Here is a 27,492-nt window from a genome sequence, read left to right as displayed (position 1 = left end):
CCCTTGAGAACAGGAACCAGACAAGGATGTCCTTTATCACCAATCCTATTTAACATTTTGCTGGAAGTCCTAGATACAGCAATAAGGCAAGAAAAAGAAATAAAGGGCATCCAAATGGATAATGAAGAAGTAAAACTGTCCCTATTTGCAGATGATATGATACTGTATATAGAAAACCCAAAGGACTCAATGAGAAAACTACTGGAATTAATAGAAAGATTCAGCAGAATAGCAGGATACAAGATAAACATACAAAAATCCACTGGATTCCTATACACCAATAGAACGATGAAAAGGAAATCAGGTAAACAATCCATTTATAATAGCCCCTAAAAAAATGAAATACTTAGAAATAAATCTAACCAGGGATGTAAAAGACCTATACAAAGAAAACTACAAAACACTACTGCAAGAAACCCAAAAGGATTTACATAAATGGAAAAACATACCATGCTCATGGATAGATAGACTCAACATTGTGAAAATGACAATTCTACCCAAAGCAATCTACAAAAACAATGCAATCCCTATCCAAATACCAACAACACTCTTTAAAGAGATGGAAAAAACAATCATTAACTTTACATGGAAAGGGAAGAGGCTCCGGACAAGTAAAGCAATATTGAAGAAGAAGAACAAATTAGGAGGACTCACATTACCTGACCTCAGAACCTACTATACAGCTAAGGTAGTCTAAACAGCCTGGTACTGGTACAACGACAGATACATTGACCAACTGACAGAATTGAAAACCCAGATGTAAATCCATGCACCTAAGGTCACCTGATCTTCAACAAGGGCCCAAATTCCATCAAATGGAGAAAAGGCAGTCTTTTTAACAAATGGTGCTGGCAAAACTGGCTATCCACCTGCAAAAAAATGAAACAGGACCCATACTTCACATCATACACAAAAACTAATTCAAAATGGATCAAAAGAACTAAATATAAAATCAAAAACTATAAAGATCATAGAAGAAAAAATAGGATCAACTCTAGAGGGCCTAATACACAGCATTAATAGGATACAAACCATAACTAACAACATACAAACTCCAGAAGATAAGCTAGATAACTGGGATCTTCTAAAAATTAAACACTTATGCTCATAAAAATACTTCACCAAAACACTAAAAAGAGAACCTACTGGGAATTAATTTTTGACTATTACAAATCTGATAGAGGTTTAATCTCTAAAATCTACAGGACAATCCAACATCTCTACAACAAAAAGACAAATAATCTAATTAAAAGACAGGCAAAGGATACAAACAGACACTTCACCAAAGAAGACATTAAAGCAGCTAACAGACACATGACAAAAGGCTTAAGATCACTAGCCATTAGAGAAACGCAAATCAAAACTAAAATGAGATACCATCTTACCCTGACTTTACTGGCAGAAATCAAAAAAACAGAAAATAACAAATGTTGGAGAGGCTGCGGGGAGATTGGAACTCTTATGCACTGCTGGCGGGAATGCAAAATGGTACAACCATTTTGGAAAACGATGTGGCGCTTCCTTAGAAAGCTAGAAATAGAAATACCATATGATCCAGCAATCCCACTCCTAGGAATATATCCTAGAGAAATAAGAGCCATCACACAAATAAACATATGCACACTCATGTTCACTGCAGCATTGTTCACAATAGCAAAAGATGGAAACAACTTAGATGCCGTCAACAGATGAATGGATACACAAACTATGGTACTTATACACAACGGAGTACTAGAACAATGGTGAATCTGAGAAGCATCTCACAACACGGATGAATCTTGAGAACATTATGCTGAGTGAAATAAGTCAATCATAAAAGGACAAATATTGTATGATATCACTACTATGAAAACTCATGAAAAGGTTTACACACAAAAAGAAACAATCTTCGTTGGTTACCATGGATGGGAGGGGTGGGGGTGGAAAAACACTAAATAGACAATAGATAAGCGGTAACTTTGGTGAAGGGTAAGGCAGTACACAATACTGGGAAGCCAGCACAACTTGTTCAGGGTAAGGTCATGGAAGCTCCATGGACAAATCCAAACTCCCTGAGGGACCAAATTGCTGGGCTGAGGGCTGTGGGGACCATGGTCTCAGGGAACATCTAGCTTAATTGGCATAATATAATTTATAAAGAAAATGTTCTACATTCTACTTTGATGAGAGTAGCATCTGGGGTCTTAAAAGCTTGTGAGCGGCCATCTAAGATATCTCTACTGGTCTCACCCCTTTAGAAGCAAAGGAAAATGAAGAAAACTAAAGATACAAGAGAAAGATTAGTCCAAAGGACTAATAGACCACAACTACCACGGCCTCCATCAGACTTAGTCCATCCAACTAGCTGGTGCCCAGCTACCACCACTGACAGCTCTAACAGGGATCACAATAGAGGGTACTGGACAGAGCTGGAGAAAAATGTAAAACAAAATTCTAACTCACAAAAAAAGAGGAGACTTACTGGTCTGACAGGGACTGGAGAAACCCCAAGAGTATGGCCCCCAGACACCCTTTTAGCTCAGTAATGAAGTCCCTCCTGAGGTTCACCCTTCAGCCAAAGATTAGACAGGCCCATAAAACAAAATGAGACTAAAGGGGCACACCAGCCCAGGGGCAATGATGAGAAGGCCGGAGGGCACAGGAAAGATGGTAATATGGAACCCAAAGTCAATTAGGGAGAGTACTGACATGTCATAGGGTTGCTAACAATGTCATAAAACAGTATGTGTACTAACTGTTTAATGAGAAGCTAGTTTGTTCTGTAATCCTTCATCTAAAGTACAATTAAAAAAAAAAACAACATAAGGCAAGAATAGTACTCACCTTGCAGTATTTTGGGTAAGGATTAAATGAGATAATACATGTAAAGCATTTAGCACAATGCCTAAGTCATAGCAAACACTCAATAAATGCTAAACCATTAGTGGCCAAACCAACCTTTGCACTTTTTGATGTCAAGTGTCAGCAACGATCATTTCTAAAATTCCTCATACATAAGTTTGCATTTCCTCATTTGTAAACATGAGAGGGCTAAATCAGATCAGGAGGAATTACATTTCACATCCACAGCTCTGAGGTAAATGTGTCTGAGGATGGGAAGGGGTTGGAGTCGGGGAGACGATTGGAATGCTATATACCTACAGTGATGTCCCAAAGAGCACAGAACAGAGGAAACAGGGAATAGGTGGAAGGAGACTGGGGAAGTAGAAGAAAAGGGAGGAAAGTATCGGGGGGGCAGGAGAAAGGAAGAGTGAACAGCTTGAATTGCTGGAGGGTAATTCTGTGCAGGCAATATTGAGGTTGCTTGGAAGATAACACCTATTCTTTTGAACTTAGAACCTAAACATCAGTTTTCATAAAAGAGGGAGGATTAGATGGACTGGGTTGGATCATCAAGTGAAGCAGTCTCTGAGGATAAAAGGAAGCTTCCAAAGGACGAGGGCAAAGATACATGAAAATTGGCTCAACCCCTTCTGGGTTCTTCACACCCACAGCTGACTGAAGGTAGGATAAATCTGTACCACTGACAATATCCGTGGAGTCTACTCAACTCTCAATGTCCCCACCTCATCACCATCTCCCCACACACATCCTGTCTTGGGCGGTTTAGCAGGTGGAGTTTGGCTTTGTCCCAACAGACCTCATTCCTTACCACGTGGGCATCTCCATAGGCAGCCTGCGTGTCTTCACGACATGACAATTAACTTCCACCAGAGCAAGTGATTTCAGAAAGAGAGGACATCCCAGGTGAAAGTAATAGTCTTTTTAAAACCTGCTTTCAGAAGTCACACACCATCACTTCTGCTGTATTTTATTCATTAGAAACAAGTCCCTAAATCCAGCCCACACTCAAGGGCAGGGGAATTAAGCCCCACCTCTTGAAGGAAATAGTATCTAAGAATTTGTAGACCTATTTTTAAAACCTCACAATCCCAAACAGCTTTCTAGTTTCCTGTTCCAAGACTTCCCTCTTCCTGCTGTGTTTCTGCCCTTGGATTCTTTGATACCCCCTTCTATATTCAACTACTGAATCCTCTTATGGACTTAAGCCATGTGTAAGTTAAAAGTCCTTTTGAATACAGTCTAAGGTCTTGGAATGAGTGAAAACAGTTCAGAGACAGGGACTTTGTTGCCTTGCAGAAAGTCACATCTTTGGTGGACAGAGAGGTGGCTGAAGTTTATCTTCAAGTGACATCAAGAGATTCCTTGTCCACATAGATGGTCATTCCCCAACTTGCAGTTCAGATGTGTGGTTTCTCAAACTGAATCGTCTCTATTTATTTCAAATCCGGTTGCTCTAAATCAGGGATCAGCTCACTTTTTCTGTAAAGGACCAGATGGCAAATATTTTAGACTTCGCAGGACAAAATATGGTCTCTGTCACATTTTTTTTTTAAACAAATTTTTTAAAAATATAAAAACTATGCTTAGCTCGAAGGCTGTACAGAAACTGGCCATGGGCTTGACTTAGCCCACAGGTTCTAGTATGTGGACTCCAGTTCTAAAATAATCACAGAGAAATACTTGCTGTGTCCTTGGAAAATAACAACACAGAGAAGCTCACTGCACCCTGGCTATGCTTCTCCTTACCACCAGCCACAATAATGGGGTCTCCTTTCTCAGTCTCTCAAATTTCCTAAAATGAGAGCTAATTTATCTTACTTCAGGTAAAATGCTTGGAGTCCTCTTTTCAGACTGGATACATTTTACATAGGATTTCTCTCATTCCTTCGGGGAGACAGAAACAGCTTCAAAAATTAAGTCACTAAAATGACTAATGTGGTACTGTCAGAAAAGAATTATGGACCTGCAGGCTTATGGTCTCTCGGAGAACTCATTTCACGTTCCTATCCATCACACGAATAACAATAACCTTCTCCAACAAGCAGAGTGAAGAATGTATAGACTGCCAGTAAGTATTCCTTACTGCTTACTAAATGTCAGCACCACAAAGACGTTGAAGGCAATGGCAACATTTAAAGAATTTGTGTCAGATTTGGCTTTTAATGGGGAAAAATAACCCAGTCTCATTCTTTGACTTTTATGTCTTTTGCTGTTTTCTCTAACATCAGCATGCTTTGTGAACGGCATTGAATGTGCGCGTGCACACACACATACGCATCTTGTATCTTTATCGGCAATTAAAATAAAAATCCATGGATGAGACTTCTTTAAAAAACATACACACACACACAAATTTTACCAGGGCATTAGTAAAAATGCATTGCTTAGCCCATAAGTCAACAAAAGAAAATGTCTTAACATATATATATGATTAATGAATTCATACTAGAGCAGGCAAAAAAAAAAAACTAAAGGAAGAAATTAAAAGCTGAAATCATAGGTAAGATTTCAGATACCCCCAGATAAGTAGTGCTTGCTTATTTTATTATCATACCCAAACATGTAGCACCACTCAAGGTGCTACATAAAAGCCATACAGGCATCGGCCAACTTTTACAAGAGTGGAGCATTTTGGCTATGAATAGAGATTGTTTAAATGGGAAGTGATCAGGTATACAGCTCTTTTTGTGATCATAATAACTGAGGTATTGAGTCTTTGTTTAACCCTCTTAGAGTTTATTTGGTAGGACTCATTATTAGTTGTGATTAAAACTGACCAAAATCATAATGTAATCAGCTTTAGTAGGAAAGACTTTACACTTGATCTTAGCCAAAAGGCTGAGAAGTGGTAATAGTAGGACGGACTTTAAAGGACATCTCTTATTTTGAATACATAATGTTTCTTCCTGTAATTATTTGTTCTTGTAAATGATTCTGTTTATAAATTTATTAGCCAGTTGTTGAGGATAGTATCTACTTGCCATTTATTTGAATAGTCCAAGTGGTCTAAGCATATAATTGAGCGTTTATTCTGACATGGTTATGTAATCAGAAAAACTTTTGATCTAACTTAGCATGTTTTTGATTGACGTTTGCAGTTATGAGACAGGGTTCATAAGCATTAAAATACTGTCATTTTCGGGAGTTCAGAAGAAAACATTATTCACAGCAGAAGGCTTGCAAATTCAAGGTCTTTTTTTGACACTTTCAGAAGCTACAGATTTTCTGGGTGTCTATAAAACAGGGAAATTGGTTCCACCAAGTGCATGATCATCTGACATCTGTAATGAGAACTGGAAGGGATAGAGTAATTTATTCTTATAAGCAAACTGCCAAGAAGATGGAAAGTTCTAAAAACCTTTCTCAAGTTATTTCTGTGAGATTGCTCTCCTGTGGTCTTTCTTATTGGTAGTGCTCCATCATTCTTCCACCCTCGAAATATTTTTGTCTATTGCTCCCTGCTGCATCCTCTGCCACTTCATGGGGTTACACTTGTCTAGGTCAAAGTGGTCCTACATATTAAATGGCTATCCCTAGAGTCCATGAGAGGGAATAGGCTGATGTCCCCTAAGCCGACTAATTCCCATTTTGAATGAATGCAATCAATTACAGAGATTTCTCTTTTTATTGATCACTTAGGCTATTGGATATATTTTTTAATAAATATATTTCTGTAAAGAGAAGACAGCTGGAATCTCTTTACAGTTATCCAGAACAATACATGAGATAAGGGTAGACTTCTGCAAATTGACCAGCTTGGCAGAAAGAAGAAAGCACATGCCAGAATACTCTACAGCTAGGGATTCATGTGTCATTTTATATCTATAATATTGTACATACTGGCAATACATAATTGTCTGCGATCTACCCATCCACCGGGAGAAAAGAAATAGATGTTTCTATTTGTCTTTTGATGTGGCTTCTGATATTTACATAGACTTATTTAAAATAGCATCAGCCACCTTAGTTTAGAGTCTACGGACAAATTATTTCATGTGGCTGTTAAGAATGAGACTGTCATCTCAAGGAGATGTTCCAATGCCAGCAGGTACTGTCCCGGTACAAGGGAAAGACCACTGGGATGTGAATATAAAGCACACACACACACATGCATAGAATTTTATTTATTCAAAGTGCAGTAAGACCCCAAGAAGACTCCTTTTGGAATGTGCCTAGTACAGAATTTGGAACATTTAAATTCAAGACCAGGAGGAATTTAGCCTTCCCTGCTCAATATAGTAATTATAGAACTGGCATTATAGGTAGCAAGACTAGATAATTAGAGTGTTATCAGGCGTCCTGGGACAGGTGACAGGTTCATTACTAAATAAAAGTAATTTACACTAAATTGAAAATGACAACTGATGACAAAGCATGCCTTGATTGGAAAGAAATCCTGAGGATATGGGACACATGTCAGAGAAGGGGGAATTGCAGTAGGTCTGGAAATCACAGAATGTATGCAGAAATAGGATAAAAGAGGCTTGAGTTCTCCTTTTGCTTAGGCTGTCCTTGAGGGTTTACAGTAGGATAGATCTCTATTTGTGACAAAGAGAACAGATATTGGAAGCAACTGTCTCATACCATTAGTCAAAACGTATACCCAATGTCCCAAAAGGAAAAAAAAAAAAGCTAACCAGCAATATCAGCAAGTAGCATGACTATTTAAAATGATTGTTATATGCACACTTTACTTTTTAAAGAACTCTTACACAAGTTTTCTAGATACTGTTTTAGGGAAATTTCTACTAGGCTCTTTTCCTCCTCATCTATTTGGCTTCCCTTCCTGTGGTGCAATGAGTTACTTAATACCACCCTTCTGGACATAGTCTTTGTGATTTACACACAGTGATTGAGTAGGACTATGCAAATAAGGTATTTGGAACCCTAACGAAGGGATTGGTCAGTTTCACCATCCCACTAGGCTTAAAAAGAGCCATCCCAAAGGCAGGAGAAGAGGATCTCACCACCACCAAGAAAGAAAAGCCAGGAGTAGAATGGGTCCTTTCGGCCTGGTATCTCTGTGCTGAGAAGCGCCTGGAACCAGGAGACTGAAAGAGAGAGAAAGAAAAAGAGAGAGCTGTAACACCAAAGACGGTGAGAAGTGGCAGCAGAGGCAGGAGACTGGCAAGAGACAGTGTGGTGTGCTTCCCGGCCCACAGAGCAAGAGAGCTGAGTCCCTTCAGGTAGAAGGCTTGCTGACAGAGTTAGGTGCCTCCAGGCACTGAGTGGAGCTAGGTTTGCTAACCCATGGAGCTAGAGCTGAGCTCCAGCAAAGCAGAGGCCGAGGGGCCAGAGAGATAAGCCTTTGGGCACAGCTGAAAAGAGGCTATCCTGATCGAACAACTGTATTCTGAGCATTCCTGAACATGATCTGTAACCTGTTACTTCCCTAATAAACCCCATAATCATGAGTATTGTCTATGAGTTCTATGAGACCATTGCAACAAATTATTGAACCCAGCAGAGAAGTAGAGAGTGCCATGGAAAGGATGGTTGTTTTCAGAACTGGTAAAAAAGGCTGGCAAGAGGAGGTATGTCTGACCTTCACCTCATAGGAATTAGCCTTGGGCAGTTGAAGGAAATCTCATTTCTTTCTGATTGCAGTTATTACCATTGAGAATAATATATTTGTGAAATTATTTGCTTAAAAATCATTGTCTTAGATCAGGTCCCCCAGAAACTCACCCCAAGACAAGGATCCAAGGGCAATCAGGTGATTTGGGGAGTGAACCTAGGAAGCACCAGTAGGGCAGTGGGGAGGCAAGGCAGGGAAGGGAAGGAAACAAGTACAGGTGCACAAACAAGTAGATTACCCACGGGCAGCTGGGGCTCGGTCCTGCAGAACAACTCTGGGAAACTGTGGGATGTGCCTCAGAGGTACCCCCTCAAGGGGCATAAAGGCTGGAGTATTAATCCAATCTGCCAACTCCTCTCCATCACTGGCTGAGGGCCACTTCTGAGGCATCAAGTCTTCAGCACTTCTAACTTGCCTGCATAGGGCAAGCATTCTTTCAAGACCAGGAAAAACCTCAGGCAGAGGGCCACAGATGTTCAAAAGAAGAAGCCTTTGGTGTACACAGAAACTGGAAGTGAAGGCCAAGGCACAATGGGCAGGGATTTGATAGCTTCTGCTACAGGATCCAGCCTCCGCACTAGACTCTCAGCTTCAGCTCCTTTCTCACTGTGCATCTCTAGGGCCATGCTGTCCAGTAGAAATAACGTGAGTCACAACTGCATATGTAATCTGAACTTTTTAGGAAGCCATGTTAGAAAAGGCCAAAAGAAGCCGGTGAAATTAATTTTAACTATATGTTTTATTTAACCCAACGTATCTAAAATATGTTCATCTCAACCTGTAATCAATACAAAAATTGCTGAGATAGTTTACATTTTTTTCTTTGTACTAAGCCTTGAGATTGGATATGTATTTTACACTTAGAGTACGTGTCAGTTCAGACTCACCACATTTCAAGTGCCCGATACCCACATGTGACTAGTAGCTATCATAGTTGATAGCATAGCCCTAGAGGACAGAGCCTGGTAAAAACTGGGTGCTCAACAAATATTTGCTCAATGACAAAGGTCTCAGGACTGGAATTAGGTGCTTGCCCTAAGATCTCCTGCAGCCCACTCTGCATTGTACTTTACTGGAGTTGTGTATTCATCTGTGTCCCCCATAAGCTCTTTGAGGGAATGGGCTCCATACCTCATTTATTGCCGTGTCTCCCTCACTCGGCATAGTGTCCAGAACAAAGGAAACTTCCATAAAGTTTTGTTCAATGAAGAGTACCTTTTCAGATAAAGCAATTTTATTATACTATTTTAGTGAAATTTTAATGAAAATATAAATTTATACATTTATTTTATTAAAAAACCTGTTTTCTAAGAAGTATTACCATAGTCCCAAGAGATTACTCAACTAGTAGCTACAGAGAATCAGAAGAAGTTGGAAAATGAATAATATAGTAATGAAGCCAGGAGAGGTTTGTTCATAGCTGTATGAATGAATGAACGAAAATATCACACTTTCTATTCTTACCAGTTAATGTTCAAGAGCTTAGATCAATGGTTTCCAAAGTGCAGTGCTCAACCCCGTAACAGCAGCATCACCTGGAAACTTTCTAGAGATGCAAATTCTCTGTCCCCAATCCAGCCATACTGAACCAGAATCCCAGCAATCTGTTTGTACAGGCCCTCCAGGGAATTCTGATGCAGAGTGAAGTTGGAGACCCCCCCAGCTCCATATAGAGTGACCTCCAAGTTACTCCTGCAGAAGGAAAGCACGAGATCCTAGGAATGACCACTTCCTGTAACTAGAAGTCCACACAGGCAAAACATCTGCTCTATTTGCTTAAAGGAATGTGGTTTTTCCACTTGCAAATTATTTTCATGTGACATAAAGGGAATAATAAGTTGACATGTATTCCAGCACAATGTCAAAGGGCACTTAAGTGAACATTTGGTTAAACAAAACTATTCCTTGAATCCTGCAATTTTAAGCATAGATAACATACATACATAGAGCACTATTGTTTCTATAGTTGTTGGTCAGTTTAGGAGTGGTTGTCAGATTGTATCACCTACTGGATTGTAATTTGGATGAGGGCACATTTTTGCAAAAAGTTCCTGTTGAATCATGAAAACTCAGACATTGCTTTTCATCCTAAACTTCAAAAATTTCAAATTAACATCTCTCAACACTGAAAGAACACATATTAAAGGCAGAAAATGGTAGAAACACAAAAATGAAGGGTTTTACTTCCCACAGTCTTGTGGGACTGCCTACTATTTCAGGTATATATGTATTAAATTGTACCCTCCCAGAGGGACACTTGAGTTCAGCACATGTACGCTTTCAATCAGTGACTTCTCAGAGAACTGTATGGAAAATTGCTTTGCTCAGATAGTGCTAATTTAATTCAGCTCAAAATACCTAAAATTTATTCGGATCTACATATATGAAATATAATTTTATATTTGTCTTTAGATAATTGTCTATAGCCTCAATTTAACTTCATGTAGCCAGACGCCTCTTATTAAACAACTCCATGCCTCTTTTTGTCAACTACCAAAAGGAAAGGCTTTTGTCTCCTGAATATTCTAATTTTCCCTCTCCACCATCTTGAAACTTTCAGTCACCCAAAAAATATTAATTGATGAGAAAGAGGTCTAACAGCTTTTGAATTTATTCATGGGATGACTCCTCTATGTCAAGAACATCTTTATATACTTTCCATTCTTCAGCAGAAAAGCAAAGAAGTGTCTAATCTTGCCAGTTCTGTATTTAACATCTGCACAGAGCACAATGTGTGCCTGTTTTAAACAAACGTGTAGGCACACTGGTAATCTCAGTTCATAAACATAAATAGCAATACAGAAAAATGTAGGTTTTAGAAGGAAATTCAACCTCAGGGCTTAGAGTTAGTGGGAAAATGCAATTGTTTTTTGTGTAAGAGAGAATGAAGAAATCCCACTATAATGTCATTACGCTAATCTCATTTTGTCTACAAATTCCTCAGTTCTGGTGTAGACACCAGGTTATAAGCACACCTGAGAACCAGTGTAATGTATGGTCAATTCATCAGCATAGGTTACCTGATAGAATACCCACCGGCATCAACAGAGGTTGATTTCTAACGTTAGTTGCACCATGAAGTCATTGGATGACCTTATTTCCTATTTGTCTGTTTCCTAATATTTACAAAATTGCCAGATTAATATATTTCTTATTATTGTCATTCCTTAATGGTTACTGATTGTGTGGAGGATGCCTTGTATCTCTGTGAGGTGCTGCAACTTCCCCAGGGAAGGTTGTGTTAACGAATAGTGTTTGTAAAGTACTTGGAAATCCTTAGATTAAAAACTAACTGTATTAGAGTAAAAGTATTTGTATTAAAAAGCCATATGGGAAAACCATATGTTATTAAGAGGGTAAGTGTGATATTAAAAATAGCTGTCTGGTGTATTGCATGTACTATTTTTATACTAAGATATGCCAAAGCAGGTTCTTGGTATGCCGGGGTCATACCTTCAACGTGGAAATGTGTTCAGTCTTTCAAGAGGTATATGTTGAGCTCCATATTGAATACTTGGTGCTCTGCTTACTGTCATACAAAATGTACGGAAGTGACAGGTGCACTTTTTGTTTTCATGTGTTTCCTTTCCTTCAACATGTGTGTCACACTAAGTTCTCCCTTAAGAGTAAGGAACTCAATTATTTCCTCTGTTCTGTACATGGACAAGTACACTGTTTGGGGATGTGCTTTAGAGAGATAATTGTCTTCCTGCCCTATAATCAAAGATCGACCGATAGTTCCTACATACTTGCTGAAAATGTCAAACCATTTGAGTTTATTTTGGTTGGAACAGGGACTGGCTGCTCCTTCCTTCCTTCCTCTCTCCCTCCCTCCTTCCCTCCATTCCTCCCTCCCTGCCTTCCTTTTATCCTTCCTTCCTCCCTCCCTTCCTTTCCTCCCTCCTTCCTTTCTTCCCTCCCTCCCTTTCTTTCTTCTCTCCCTTCCTTCCTCCCTCCTTCCCTTCCTTCCTCCCTCCCTCCCTTCCTCCCTCCCTCCTTTCATCCTTCTTTCCTTCCTTTCTCCCTCCCTCCCTACCTTCCTTTCCTTCCTCCCTCCCTCTCTTCCTTTCATCCTTCCCTCCCTCCTTCCTTCCTTCTTTCTTACATTCCTAAAGTCATTAAGTGGGACTGAGCAAGGTAGGCATCTACCCTGGGCAGGGAGGGGGAGTTGAACTAACAAACACCCAGCACAGAGTTACAGCAGGGTCAGGAGGATATAACCTTTCCTCTTTCCCTTCCCTCATCTCTCCTTCAATTTCTGTTTCAAATTGAAGGAGACCAAAAAAACAAGACAACTAAATGCAGTAGATTTTGGTTGCTATAAAAGACAGTATTGAAAATTGGCAGAACTTGAATGTGGTCTGTGGCTTAGATGGTCGGAATGTCATCGGTGTTAATCTCCTGAACTCAATGCTTGTATTGTGGTTAAGGAGAAGAATTTTGCTATTTGTAAAATACATATATTAAAATATTCAGGGGTGGTAGAGGTAATTAGGGGCGATTATGTCCACAATTTACTCTCAAAGTGTTCAGAAAAATAAGAAAATTTCTTGTATATTCTTGCAACTTTCTGTTGGTTAAAATTATCTCAAAATAAAGATATGTCTAGCATTAAAGAACACACACACAAGTTTAGAGTTGTAGCCTAACACCCACCTGGCTTAGGTGTTAGATGGACTGGATTCTCGATGTTCTTTATGTCCTATGTTAATTCATTGAATGTGCATCAGATTATAGTTTACATGTTCAGCTATTTTATTAAATTTTATTTTTCCACATTTTTGCTGACCTAAAATTCAGCTCTCTTACGCAGATAAAGAATATTAGTGATGTTTCCAGGAAGGCAGTGGTGGGCTCTGGCATTGCTAACTGGGTTGGAACCCATCTGGCATCACTTGCTAGCTGTGGGATCTTGGGAAAATTACTTAACATTTCAGTTTCCCCATACATAAAATATGGATAATAAAGGTAACTACTTAATGAGGCTTTATGAGAATTAAATGTGATAATACACTTAGTACACTGAATGGAACACAGCAAGTATTCATTAAATGTTAGCTGGTATTAACTAGTATTATCTTGCTTCCCACATAGCTCTATTAAATAAAACATAAACACCCTTATGCTGGTGGCAGCTCTTTAAAAGCATTCCTTTCTTATATAAGCTAAATATATTTTTTGAATGTGTATTTTCTAGAAAGCTTTAGAATGTTTGGGATGAGAATGTAGGTGGGTGGATAAATACTAAATTAAAGACTGTATTCTTTATAAATTAAAGAGGGTTAACTTATGAAAAAGAAAATTCCAAGCCTTCTTGAGTTGAGAAAAATAAGCATACCAATTTTAAAAATCAGCAATGGCCACCATAGAGCTGTGTAACAAATCACCCCAAAACTCAGTGCTTAACAACAAAAATATATGGTCTCATGCTCACAGGTCTGCACATTGACTGTGGTTCAGCTGATCTAGGCTGGCTCAGCTGGACAGTTATATTTTAAGCTGTGAGTTGCCTGGGCTTGCTTCCAGACTGTCGCTTGCATTCATATCTTCTCCAGACATCTCTCATTTTCTTTAGACCAGCATCTACTAGGGACATCTTGTAATTGCAAATATCAGAAGCACAAATTCCAAGTCAAATTATGCAGCATATTTAAGTTCTTTGCTCATATATGCCCACTAACATTTCATTGGCTGAATCAAGTCACATGGTCAGGTCCAACCTCAATGGGGTAGAAAGAATTATCTACCTACAGTGGGAGGACACTCAAGAGTTTCATGGCAAAGGGTGTGGATTTATAATTCTATTACAAAGGACTAAAGAATTGTGACTAATATTTCAATCTACCAATAGCTGTACTTGAATTGCCTATACTCTGTCCACATAGTTCAGAAATCTTGAGAAGTTTAAACAAGGTAATAGGACAGAGTTAAGATGGCAGCTTCATTAGATGCACTGTAACATTCCCCTACAACAAAGACTCAAGAAATTAAGTAAAAGACACACAGATAATGACCTCAGACCCCCTGACATCAAATGAAGGGCTGAAGAATTGGATGGAGCATCAATGTAAGGAGAAAAAGAGCAAAACCAGTGGGAACACAGAGAACTACTGATCGTCTATGACCTGCCTGCCAGCTCCGCACAGCATTACTATTTTGGGACAGCAGAAAGTGTCATCCCTGGGTGGGGAGCCCAGGAAGACAACTGCATGGAAAACACAGTCAGAGGCAGAGATACTTGGAAAACAAACTTGGAAGGAAACAAGGTAAGCAGAACTTGTCCAGGGTCTGACCGAGCCAGAGAGGGCAATGCATGGGAGTGCCATACCTTAGAAACTAGGGAAACACAGGGAAGTGCTACTGGAGCAAACTAAGGAAATCTGAATCATCAGAGCCTCAGGACAGGGGATAGACAGAACTGGGGTGCAAATCTTCAGATGGGCAAAGAGGAACAACAGGAGGGCAAAGAGGAGATCCAGGGTCCTTGCAAGTGCAGAGAAGGGAGGAAACTTGGAACTAGGGATGAGATTGCTAGTCAACGTCAGTGCCCACCCATTTGGACAGGAGACACACTTTGAGTAGCAACCTGCAGAGTAACTAGAAGCCCCCCAAATGACCACAAGTACCCCCTTTTCCCCTCCTTTTGAGCCTTCCCCCAGACCCCCACCCAGGCTGCTCATATGGAACCTGGCACCTTGTGCCTTGCCCAACCCCCAACCCCTACCTGCCCTTGCCCAGCCTGCTCATTCTTGCCCCAACCCTGCCCTTAACTGACCCCCAGCTGCCCCTGCCCAGCCTACTTACACTTGCCCCAGTTTCCACCCACCCCTGCCCAGTTCACTCACATGCACCCTGGTGCTCCATCCTTTTTCTGCCCCTCCCCAGACTGACCTCCACCCATCCTTCCCTGGCCAGTTCATGTGCACGCTGGAGCTTTGCCCTCCCACCTTGGCCCAACCTCCAACAAATCCTGCCTGGCCTGATTGTGTGCACTCTGATGCTCCACGCCCCTGCCCTGGCCTGAACTCAACCTACACCTGCCCAGTCTGCCCACACAGGCCCTAGCAAAATGCCCCCTGCCCTGGCCAGACCTCCACCAGGACCAGCCTTCCAGGTGTGCCCCAGTGCTGTGCCTCCTTACCCCAGCCCAACCTCCAACTGCTCCTTTTCAGCCCAAGGCCTGTCCTGCTCTACGTGGGCTGCATTAGCCAGTCACACCAAAGCTTAGGGCCATGCTATTCCTCAAGAGCAGTGAATGGACCCTGACCCCCTGATACCTGGTGCCTTACACCTGGGAAGGGGCCTGCTCTTTTACCTCCATGCAATCATCTAAGGGAAGTCATATGCACCTAATGACATAGGATATCTGGGTGTGTGTGACACACTACACTCATCAGTGAGAGGAAAGCACCCCCTGCCAACCAACAGCACCAAAGTCATACATAAACCAATAACACAAAACAATACAAAGAAGCAACTCAAAGAAAAAAAAGGCCAAGTTCCATATATCAAAACAAACAACAAAAACAAAGTCGAAAAATAAACATATGATCTAAAAATATATATATAAATAAACAGAATAAATTCCTTAATGCTTTGAAGACCACCTTCAATAACATATCACATAGAGAGACAGGAAAAGATGGCTCAAACAAATGAACAAAATAAAATGACAGAAATGATCCATGAGGAAGAACATATAATAGAGCTACCAGACAGAGACTTCAAAAAGTTAGTATTAATACTATTCAAAGAGACCAAGGAAAACACAAAAACAGACTAGAAGAATTCAGGAAAACAGTAAAAGAACAAAATGACAAACTAAATAGAGAAATAGAATCGTTAAAAAGACAAGAACTAGAAATTCAGAAGCTTAACATCAAAATAACAGAAATAAACAACTCAATGGAAAAACACAAAAATAGATTTGACAATGGAAAGAATAATCAGTGAAATAAAGGACAAAACTTTTGATATCACTCAGAATGAGGAACAAACAGAAAACAGATGGAGGAAAAATGAAGAAAGCCTGCGGGTTATGTGAGACACCATCAAGAGAATAATATAGACATATTAGAAATCCCAGAAGAGGAAGAGTAAAAAAAAAAAGTAAGAATCTTTGAAGAATTAATGGTAAAAAAACTTCCCAAATATCTTGAAAGAAGAGAAGATTATCGTCCAAGAAGCTCAATGAACACCATATAGGATTAACCCCAAGAGAAAGTTTGACATATAATCAAACTTTCCAGATCCAAAGACAAAGAAAAAATTTTCAAAGCAGCATGTGAAAAGCAGAGTATCACCTACAAAGGGGACCCAATGAGATTAAATGCTGAAGTCTTATCAGAAACTATGCAGGCTAGAAGATAATAGAATGATATATACAAATCCCTGAAAGAAAAGAACTGTCAACCAAGAATTATATAAGCAGCAAAATTATCATTCAAAAATGAGGGAGAAATTAGGACATTCTCAGACAAGCAGAAATTAAGGGAATTTGTAATTACCAGGCCACCCCTGCAAGAAATATTAAAGGGCATCCTTCAGATAGAAAACCACCAACAACAGACAACAACCTGAGCAAAAGACAGTGACAGCATCACCCTGATACCAAGCCAGGTGAAGACATCACAACAGTAAAATTAAGTTAAAAAAAAAAAATGACTGCAGGGAACCCTAGATACAAAATTGTAATTGATGACAACAACATCAAAACAAAAGGGGGAATGAATGGTGTACTTATAGAACTTCCGTATGATGAAGAAGTTAAAGTGATTTCCAGATATAACAGAACGTTTTAATTATAAGATGTCAAAAGTAAACGTCACAGTAACCACAAAGAAAATTAATAAATGTACTCATCAAAACATAGGAGAGGAAATACAAAAAGACTCAGCATACAAAAAACCGACAGTAATAAGTGAAAGAAAAGAAAATCCATCGTGATGTTTACGGTTGTATGTTAACTTGGCTGAGCCATGATTCTCAGTGGTTTGGCAGTTATGATGTAGTTTGGCAGTCATATAATGATGTGACCACCTCCATGATAGGATCTGCTGAGAGTAGCCAATCAGTTGAAAGGGAATTTCCTTGGAGTTGTGGCCTGTATCCAATATAGGTGGACTTTCTAGCAAGGCTTGCTGGCTTTTGCTTACTCTGGATCCTGCAGCTGGCTCCTGTTCATCTGACCTCCAATTCTTGGGACTTGAACTAGCAGCTTATCTGCCAGTCTTGGGATTTGTCAGCCTCTGCGGTCTGGATCTTGGCTTCACCAGCCCCTTGCAGCTATGTGAGTCAGGAGAAGCCTCCAGCCTGACCTACAGATTTGGGACTTTCCAGCCTCTACAAACACCTGAGCCATTTCCTTGATATATATCTTTATCTCTTTCTCGCTCTCTATCTCTTTCTCTCTATATATGTCATGAATTGAATTGTGTCCCCCAAAAATGTCTGTCAACTTGGCTAGGCCATGATTTCCAGTAATGTGTGATTGTCTGCCGTTTTGTCATCTGATGTGATTTTCTTATGTGTTGTAAATCCTACGTCTATGATGTTAATGAGGCAGTATTAGAGTTAGCTATGTTAATGAAGCAGGACTCAATCTACAAGATTAGCTTGTGTCTTGAGTCAATCTCTTTTGATATATAAAAGAGAGAAGCTAGCAGAGAGACAGGGGGACCTCATACTGCCAAGAAACAAGAGGCAGGAGAATAGTGCATCCTTTGGACCCAGGGTCCCTGCTCTGAGAAGCTCCTCATCCAGGGAAGATTAATGACAAGGACTTTCCCCCAGAACTGACGGAGAAAGACTTCTCCTGGAACTGGCACCCTGAATTTGGACTTCTAGCCTCCTAGACTGAGAGAGAATAAATTTCTCTTTGTTAAAGCCACCCACTGTGGTATTTCTGTTGCAGCAGCACTAGATAACTAAGACTATATATATATGTATGTATATATATATATATATATATATATATATATATATATATATATATATACAGATGCTTCACTGGTTTTGCTTCTCTAGAGAACCCAGCCTAAGAATCTGTATACAAAAAGAACCCAGCACAGAAAGTAAAGAAGAACAAAGAAACCTATAACAAGACAAAACAAAGTAAAGCAAAATGGCTACAGTAAATTCATCCCTATCGATAATCACATTGAATGCAAATAGATTAAGAGCAAGTGTCGAGACAGAGAATGGGAGAATGGATTGAAAAATAAAATAGCTCATCAATATGTTGCCTACAAGAGACACATCTTAGGCACAAAGACATAAGTAAGTTAAAAATCAAAGGATGGGAAAAAAAAATACCACACAAATACCAACAAAAAGAGAGCAGGAGTGACAATATTAATATCTGACAAAATATACTTTAAGTCAAAATCTATTATAAGAGACAAAAAAGGGCACTGTATAATGATAAAAGGGTCAATTTACCAAAAAGACATAACATTATAAGTATTTATGCACCCAATGCCAGTGCCCCAAAATTTATAAAGCAAAATCTAACAGAATTAAAGAAAGAAATAGACAGTTTGACAGTAATACTAGGAGACTTTAATACACCACTGTCGATGACTGATAGAATAACTAGGAAGGAAATCAATAAAAATATAGCAGACCTGAATAACACTATTAAACAACTAGACCTAACAGACATATATAGAACATACCACTCAACATCAGCACAACACACATTCTTCTCCAATGCGCGTGGAACATTCTCCAAAATAGATCATATCTTAGGTCACAAAGCAAACATCAATAAATTTTAAAAAATCAAAATATACAAAGCATATTCTCTGACCATAATGGTGTGATGCTAGAAATTAACAACAGGAAGAATAACTATATATATATACGCACACATACACGTATATAGAATATATATACATATATTATTATGGTTCCATAATATATGTATGTGTGTATATATATGAATATGAATATGTATATATATATATATACACACACACACTAAATAACACACTACAAAAAACTATTGGGTCACAGAAGAAATTAAAAATGAAATTAAAAAATTCCTAGAATCCAAAAAAACAAAAACACAACATACTGAAACCTATGAGACACAGCAAAAGCAGTGTTAAGAGGGAAATTCATAGCAATAAATGCCTACATTTAAAAAGAGGAAAAATATAAAATCAATAACTTAACCTGATAACTTGAACAAATAGAAAAAAATAGTAAAAGAAGACCAAGGCTACCACACCAAAACGAACCAAACCTGCTGCTGTCAAGTCAATTCCTACTCATAAAGATCAGAGCAGAAACATTGAAATAGAAAACAAAAAATAACAGAAAGAATCAATAAGCCCCAAAGTTAGCTCTTTGAAATGATCAATAAAATAGACAAACCATTAGCTAAGCAGATGAAGGAAAAAAATGAGAAGATACAAATAACCAAAATAAGAAGTGAAAGTGGGGACATTACAATAGATCCAACAGAGATAAAGAGAATTATAACGGAATACTATGAAAAAGTGCTCATCAAATTTGAAAAACTAGAAGAAATGGACATATTCCTATAATTACACTACCTACCGAAACTTACACAAACAGAGAGAGAAAATCTAAACAGATTCATAACAAAAGAAGAGATTGAACATGTTATCAGAAAAGTCACCACCAAAAAAAAAAAAACCTCAGGACCAGATGGCTTCATCAGGGTATTTTACCAAACATTCAGAGAAGAATTGACACAATTCTACTGAAACTATTTCAAAACACAGAAGAGGAAGGAATACTCCCTAACTCATTTTATGAAGCCACATCACCCTGATACCAAAGTCAGGTAAAAACACCACAAAAAAGGAAAATTACAGACCAATATCCCTCATGAATATACACTTGAAAATTCTCAGCAAAATTCTAGCAAATAGAATTCAACAACATATAAAGAAAATCATATATATCATGTTCATGTGGGATTCATACCAGAATGTAAGAGTGATTCAACATTATAAAAAATTAATCAATGTAATTCATATAAATAAAACAAAGGAAAAGAGCCACATGATCATCTCAATTGATGCAGAAAAGATTTGATACAATCTAACACCCTTTCCTGATTAAAACTCCCAGCAAAATAGAAATGGAAGGGAAATTCTTAAACATCTGTAAGGGCATATATGCAAAATCAACTGCCAACATTATTCTCAATGGAGGAAGGCTGAGACCCTTCCCATTGAAAATGGGAATGAGACAAGGATGCCTATTATCACCATTCTTACTCAATATTTTACTGGAAGTCTTAGCCAGAGCAATAAGGCAAGAAAGAGAAATAAAAAGTATCCAAATAGGAAAGGAAGAAGTAAAACTACCCCTATTCTCAGATGACATAATCCAATACATAGAAAATCCCAAAGAATCCCCAAAAACTTTCTGGATCTAATAGAGGAATTCATCAGTATTTCAGGTTACAAGCTCAACACACAAAAATCAATTGGGTTCCTTTACACTAACAGGAAGAACTCCAAAAAGGAAATCAAGAAAACAATACCATTTACAATAGCCCCAAAATGATAACATACATAGAGATCAACCTAACCAGGGATGTCAAAGACTTATACGATGAAAATCACAAAACACTAGTACCCTTGACTAAAAGAGACTTACGTAAGCAAAAGGACATTCCATGTTCATGGACTGGAAAAATTAATAGTGTGAAAATGTCAATACTACCCAAAACAATCTATAGATACAATGAAATCACCATCCAAATTCCAACATTCTTTACTGAAATGGAAAAACTCATCATCAATTTTTATGGAAAGAAAAGAGGCCCTGAAGAGCCAAAGTATTATTGAAGAAGAACAACAAAGTAGGAAGCTCACATTCCCTGACCTCAAAACATACTATACAGTCACAATAATCAAAATGGCCTGGTACTGGTTCAATGATAGACACGTAGAGTAGCAGAATAGAATCAAAAACCCAGAAAAAACAATCCATCTATCTTGAGCAGCTGATTTTTGATAAGTGGTTCAAGTCCATTTAGTGGGGAAGAAACAATCTCTTTAACAAATGGTGCTATCAAAATTGGATATCCACATGCAGAAAAATACCTCACACCATACACAAAAACTAACTCAAAATGAATCAAAGACCTAAATATTAAAGCTAAATCCATAAAGTTCTTGGAATAAAACACAGGGATAAAACTATGGGACATAATTTTAAAAGAATTATCATACACAGCTATTAATGTACAAACAGCAAAAGTCAAATTAGGTAACTGGGACTTCACAAAAATAAATACTTATTTGCATCAAAAGACGTTATCAAAAGAGTAAAAACACAACCTACAAACTTTGAAAAAATCTTTGGGAATGACGTATCTGATAAGGGTTTAATCTCTCAAATATACAGAAAGCTTCAACAACTCAACAACAAAAAGTCAAACAACCCAATTAAAAAATGGGCAAGGGACATGAACAGATACTTCACCAAGGAGGACATTTAAGCAGACAAGAAATACATGAAAAAGATGTTCAAGATCATTAATCATTAGAGAGATGCAAGTCAAAACTACAATGAGATACCATCCCACCCCTGCTAAAATGACACCAATCAAAAAAACAGAAAACAATAAATTCTGGCAAGGATGTGAGGAGATTGGAGCCCTTATTCATTGCTGGTGGGATTGTAGAACGGTACAACTACTATGGAACATGGTATGGAACTTCCTAAAAAAAAAACTAGAAATAAAACTACCTTATGATCCAGCAATCCCACTTCTATGTATATATCTTAGAGAACTAATGCTAAAGACAATCAGACACGTGCACATCCATGTTCACTGCAGCAATATTCACAACAGCAAAAAGATTGAAACAACCTAAGTGCCTTTTAATGTATGAATGGATAAACATAACATGGTACATACATACAATGGAATACTATGCAGCCATAAAGAATAATAATGAGTTCTCATAATATGAATGTATGTGGAGGACATTATGCTGAGTGAAATAGGTCAATCACAAAAAGACAAGTACTGTATGATATCACTATTATAAAAAAAACAAGAATAGGGTTACATATTGAAACCAAGGATCACTGGTAGTTATCAGAGATAGTTGGGGAGGTGGGGGAGGCAGATCATTCTCTAGATGGTAGACACTTATTATTTCTGGAGATGGGAAATATAACATCAAATTTGGGGGCAGTGTACACAGCTTGACCAAAGTAAATGATGCCACTAAGAAGTACTTAAAAAAAAGGACTTTTTTGTAAATGCTATGACATATACAACTGTGCAACAACTAAAAAATAGGAATGTGGTTACATGTGTATGTATGATGTATACGTACAAGTGTATAGGTATGTACATGTGTGTATATACGTAGGCCTATATGGATGTATTTATATGCAGGTGTATGTATATGTTATTGTATGCATGCATATATATTCATATATACAATAGAGCACCTAGGGGGCACAAACAGGGATACTTTTAGACTTAACCAAACATCTCACAGAATTGGCTTATGGGGTGGCGCAGTGGTTTAAATTCTTGGCTGCTAACTGAAAGGTTAGTAGTTCAAACCCACCAGCCGCTCCAAAGGAGAAAGATACAGCCGTCAGCTTCCGTAAAGATTTACAGCCTTGGAAACCCTATGGGGCAGTTCTACTCTGTCCTTTAGGGACACTCTGAGTTAGAATCGACTCAGCAGCAGTGGGTTTAGGTTTTTTGCTTTTTTTGAAGCTTAGGAGCAATAGACTGACAACTCAGTCTATTGACATAATATAGTATGTAAAGTTTATGTTCTACATCCTAGCTTGGTGAGTAATAGCTGGGGTCTGAAAAGCTTGCCAGTGGCCATCTAAGATACAACTATTAGTCTCTACACTTCCGGAGTGAAAGAGAAAGAAGGAAATCAAGACTCAGAGAACAAACTGGTCCACAGGACTAATAAGTCTACACGAACCACGACCTCATCTACCCCGAGGCCAGAAGAGCTAGATGGGGTCCAGCTGCCACTACTGATGATTTTGATCAGGAACACAATAGATGGATCCTGACAGAATGAAGCAAAATGTGGAACAGAACTCAAATTCTTAAAAAATCCAGGCTTACTGGACCAGTTGAGACTGGAAGACTCCCTGAGACTATAGCTCTCAGATACTCTTTAAACCTTGAACCAAAACTATTCCAAGCGGTCATCGTTTAGCTAAGTAGCAGATTGGCTCATAAAATAAACAATATCATCATCCATGAGTACTGTGCTTCTTTAAAAAATATCATCTATACGAGAGCAACAGTCAACATTTACTCAAAAGCAGAGGCAAGAAGGTAAGGGGACAGGGAAACTAGATTACTGGAAACAGAACAATCAGAACAGAAATAATGAGAAAGTGGACAAACTGAAAAATGTATCCAATGTCACTGAAAAAATTGTGTAGAAATTGTTAAACAGGAACCTAATTTGCTGTGCAAATTTTCACTGAAAACACAATATTTTAATTACATAAAAAATAAAGTAATAGTACACCAGCAGGCAGTAGACACCAAGTTATTTCCCCAGCAGCGGGCATGGATTTGCTCTGATTTATTTCCCCTTTTTTTTTCCTATTCATATGCACAGCTCACAAGAGGAGCTACAAATAACAAGATAGCAACTTGTGGCCAAGAGATTGTGACCATTGAGATTTTGCCCTTGTAAAACTCACTCATGGAATTAAACATGAACTGTGCTCTCATCATAGTCCAACCAACTATGCGTTCCTTCCACTGACATGAAGTCACTTGGCAAATGAATCTTTTAATTCTATTTCTATATAATTTGCACTGCTCTGAAATATCACTGCATGTAGTACATGCTCAATAAACATGGCTTGAAAGCAGGGAGTTGGGACTAACACTGGAGAAAAAAGAATAATATAACCATAGAATTCTTACAAGCTACTGTGTGTTTTGGCATGGGAAAGTAAAGTGTTATGTGACAATTAGCATGAATGCTATGAAAATTTATTGTTTGAAATAAACATGTGATCTTAAAGGTATATTAACCAAGATAATTTAGCTTCTGTGTGACATTTTTTAAGCTAACTAAATAGCCTAGCACTTCTATATTTCTTCACATTTATTGTAAGCTCTATAAATCCCTTCCAAAAACTGCAAGTTTACATGCCCCACTCTACTTTTTATAGTTTATGTGCTTTCTGGGAAGATAGATAGACAAGGCTGAGAAAAAGAAAGCTTGTCCTTATCAAATACTTCAGGCAACTGTATAATATAATTTTTCTTCCCACCCAGTAGAAGCCCACTGTTTCACTAATAACTCAGCCATTTGAGAACTTTGAAATGGTATGGAAGTTTATAAGCCACCCAAAATGTCCTTCTAATAGAGGGAAATGAATGCTAATCTAATTGCCCAAGAATGCATATGTGGGACTTTGAAATGCAAGACTTCTACACTGGTTCCCCCTGCTGGATTTGAGGATGCAGTGTCTTTTGGAATTTGACTAAAGCAATACAGTATATCTGAACCTTTTCATTTGCCCGCATGTTACTCAAATGGCAAATCCAGCATTCTTCTAGAATGCATGTACTCCTTGATGCACATGCCAAGTGTTTCTTGAGTTTGCTTTCCACAGGCAGCAATTCTGCAACTAGAAAACTGTGCAGCCGAGACTCAAAGTGGAAAACAAAAACATGCTATTCAGATGTGACTGTTGGGGAGCAGCAGGTTGGCATGTGTGTGGACTAGGGGTCAAAACCCAGTAACCGTAGAATAGGTGAACAGCCAGACTTGTTTTTGTTATCATGAAGCTGGACTTGGGTCTGACTGTGAATTTTTTCAAGCGTTTAGAACTGTGGGAACCAATTCCTAACATTCCTGTTGTTTCTCTTTCCCTTTTTATCTTCCTCTCTTCATAAAAAAAGCTCTCTATCTCCACTCTGTAGGAGAAGGGGTAACCACACTAATTTTAAAGGCAGCCTGTCACCCTGCAGACTTCAGGTCTATTGTGAAATCTGTGTTAAAAGACCTGTCTGGCCGATTTATCTTGCTTGGTGGGAGGAAGGGGAAAGTGCTGATCTTAACTCTTGACACATATTCCTTCACCAAGTTGGCCTTGAAAAGGGAGCAAGGGCAGCCGTGGTGGCTGTGTGCCTCCCCAGAGCCAAAGCCAATACCTTTGCCCACATGAAGCACTAGAACAGAGAAAATGACAGATGAGCTTGCATGCTTGTAAGCAGTGTGCTGCCCCAGGTCCTTGTATTAAAAGCCAGGCCATATCCCCCATAGCAAATGACTCAGTGCTGGGCAGAGGGAATTGTATACATACTCATACATTCACTGACTGCATTCTTCCCCAACTTCATAGTGTCACTCAATTTGTTGTTGTTATTCCATTATGAACTTTTTCTCTCATTCAGGTCGAAATCCAAATGTCTCCCCATCTGAAACTCTCTTCAATAGGTTATTTTTCAGAGCTGCTTGGTGAAATGCTTCCCCATTGCTTCTGAGGTTCTTATTTTAATTCTATGAGTAGAGTCCTCCTCTGGGGAAGTTTTCCCCAATCCCTTGCCTCTGGATTAAGAGGCAGTAGCAGAAGATGGTTGAGTGGGTTAAAGTACTCAGAAAAAGGATAAGTAATTTGGGCCTGGTTGTGGGTCAGGAATTTAGAAAGGGCTCAGCTGAGCGTTTCTTCTGCTCCACATGGTGTTGGCTGAGGTCACCATTCAACTGCATTCAGCTGGCTCCTGAGCGGGATTAGAAGGTGCAAGAAGGCTTCACTCACATGTCTGGCACCTCAGCACTTCCTACATGGCCTTTCTTTCTCTCTGTGTGCCTCTCTCCAGTTAGTAGGCTAGCCTGAGCTTCTTTATAGCAAGGTGGCTGGCTTCCCAGAGGGAGAAAGCACTAACTGGCCATCCTTTCAGGCCTTGGATCACAAGTCCCAGAACGTCACTTTCATCACATTCTGTTGGTCTAAACAAGTTACCAATCCAGTCCAGATTTAAAGAGAGGGGAAATAGACTCCACCTCTTGATAGAGGAGAGACAAAAGATTTGTGGCCATCTTTTACCCACATTAACATATGCTGGTAACTTCTGCTTCCCTGTTTTCTGTACTTTAACTACATGTTTTATATTTTTTCCCATGTCTGATAAATTGACAACTTATTTTTTTTTCCCAAATGAAAAGAGATTTGGAGACCCTCCCAGCAACGAGTTATAAAATCATGCCTTTATTTATCTTTGAGAAGTTTTTTTTTTCTACACGTAAATCTGCTGATACGTATTATAGATTTTAAGTCAAAAGAAAATTTTAGGTAGTTTTTAGTATATAACCTCCATCACACCCAGCCACTTATTTTTCAAGGAATTGTGTATTATGGCACAAACTTGACCAATATAATCTGTTCAACACAAAATATTTCATATCACAGATATGTTAGATTGTCAAGTGCAAGTTAAGTAAAACTAGATCTTTTCTTACAAACACATATCAAACAGGAAAATAAATGGCATAGAAATTTAATCACCGAGATTTTGTTACACAGCACACCTTCCTTGATCCAGGGGAGAAAAGCCACTGTAACTGAAATCTGTAGTGCATTTTGGAAAATGTGCTAGGAGAGATGTTACCAGAACTGCTGAGTGAATTTTGTTTACTGTAGTTCAACATTTTATCTAGCAAATCATGTGAGAAGGGACAAGTATAAATGTACCTATTTATGTAGGTAATTTTTCTGTTTCATGCTTCTGATTCATCTTTCTGCCTTGCATTATGGGGAGTCATGCTACACTGGTTACAATTAATTTCAGTGCTGCATATTAGCCATAAAGAGATATTTCATAAATTGACTTGATGTATTTTTTCCCGCTCTGTGGTTTTCTTAAAAGATGAGAATGCTCCAGAAGAGAAGCAAAGTGCAGAAGAAATGGAAGGGCAGAACCAAGATGCAGGTGGGCTCAGATTTCTTTTTTTTTTTTTTTTTAACTGTACTTCAGGTGAAGGCTTACAGAACAAATAGTTTCTCATGAAACAGAAGTACACATGTTGTTTTATGACATTGGTTAACAACCCCACAAC

General features: G+C 38.7%; 1 protein-coding gene across 1 annotated transcript in view; it reads left to right on the top strand.

Annotated features, from left to right (window-relative positions):
- The window catches only part of MACROD2 (mono-ADP ribosylhydrolase 2), a 2,703,848-nt gene that overhangs the window by 2,488,022 nt on the left and 188,334 nt on the right, over positions 1 to 27,492 (top strand). Inside the window, exon 11 of the mRNA XM_023731427.1 lies at positions 27,303 to 27,365. Within this exon, the coding sequence (XP_023587195.1) occupies positions 27,303 to 27,365 (63 nt within the window). The remainder of the gene's footprint in view (positions 1 to 27,302; positions 27,366 to 27,492) is intronic.

The sequence above is a fragment of the Trichechus manatus genome, unplaced genomic scaffold (genome assembly GCF_000243295.1).
Source record: "Trichechus manatus latirostris isolate Lorelei unplaced genomic scaffold, TriManLat1.0 scaffold00042, whole genome shotgun sequence".
In the NCBI taxonomy this organism is placed as follows: Eukaryota; Metazoa; Chordata; class Mammalia; order Sirenia; family Trichechidae; genus Trichechus; species Trichechus manatus.
The sequence above is the reverse complement of the archived record's forward strand: the minus strand, read 5'-3'. Positions and strand labels throughout refer to the sequence as shown.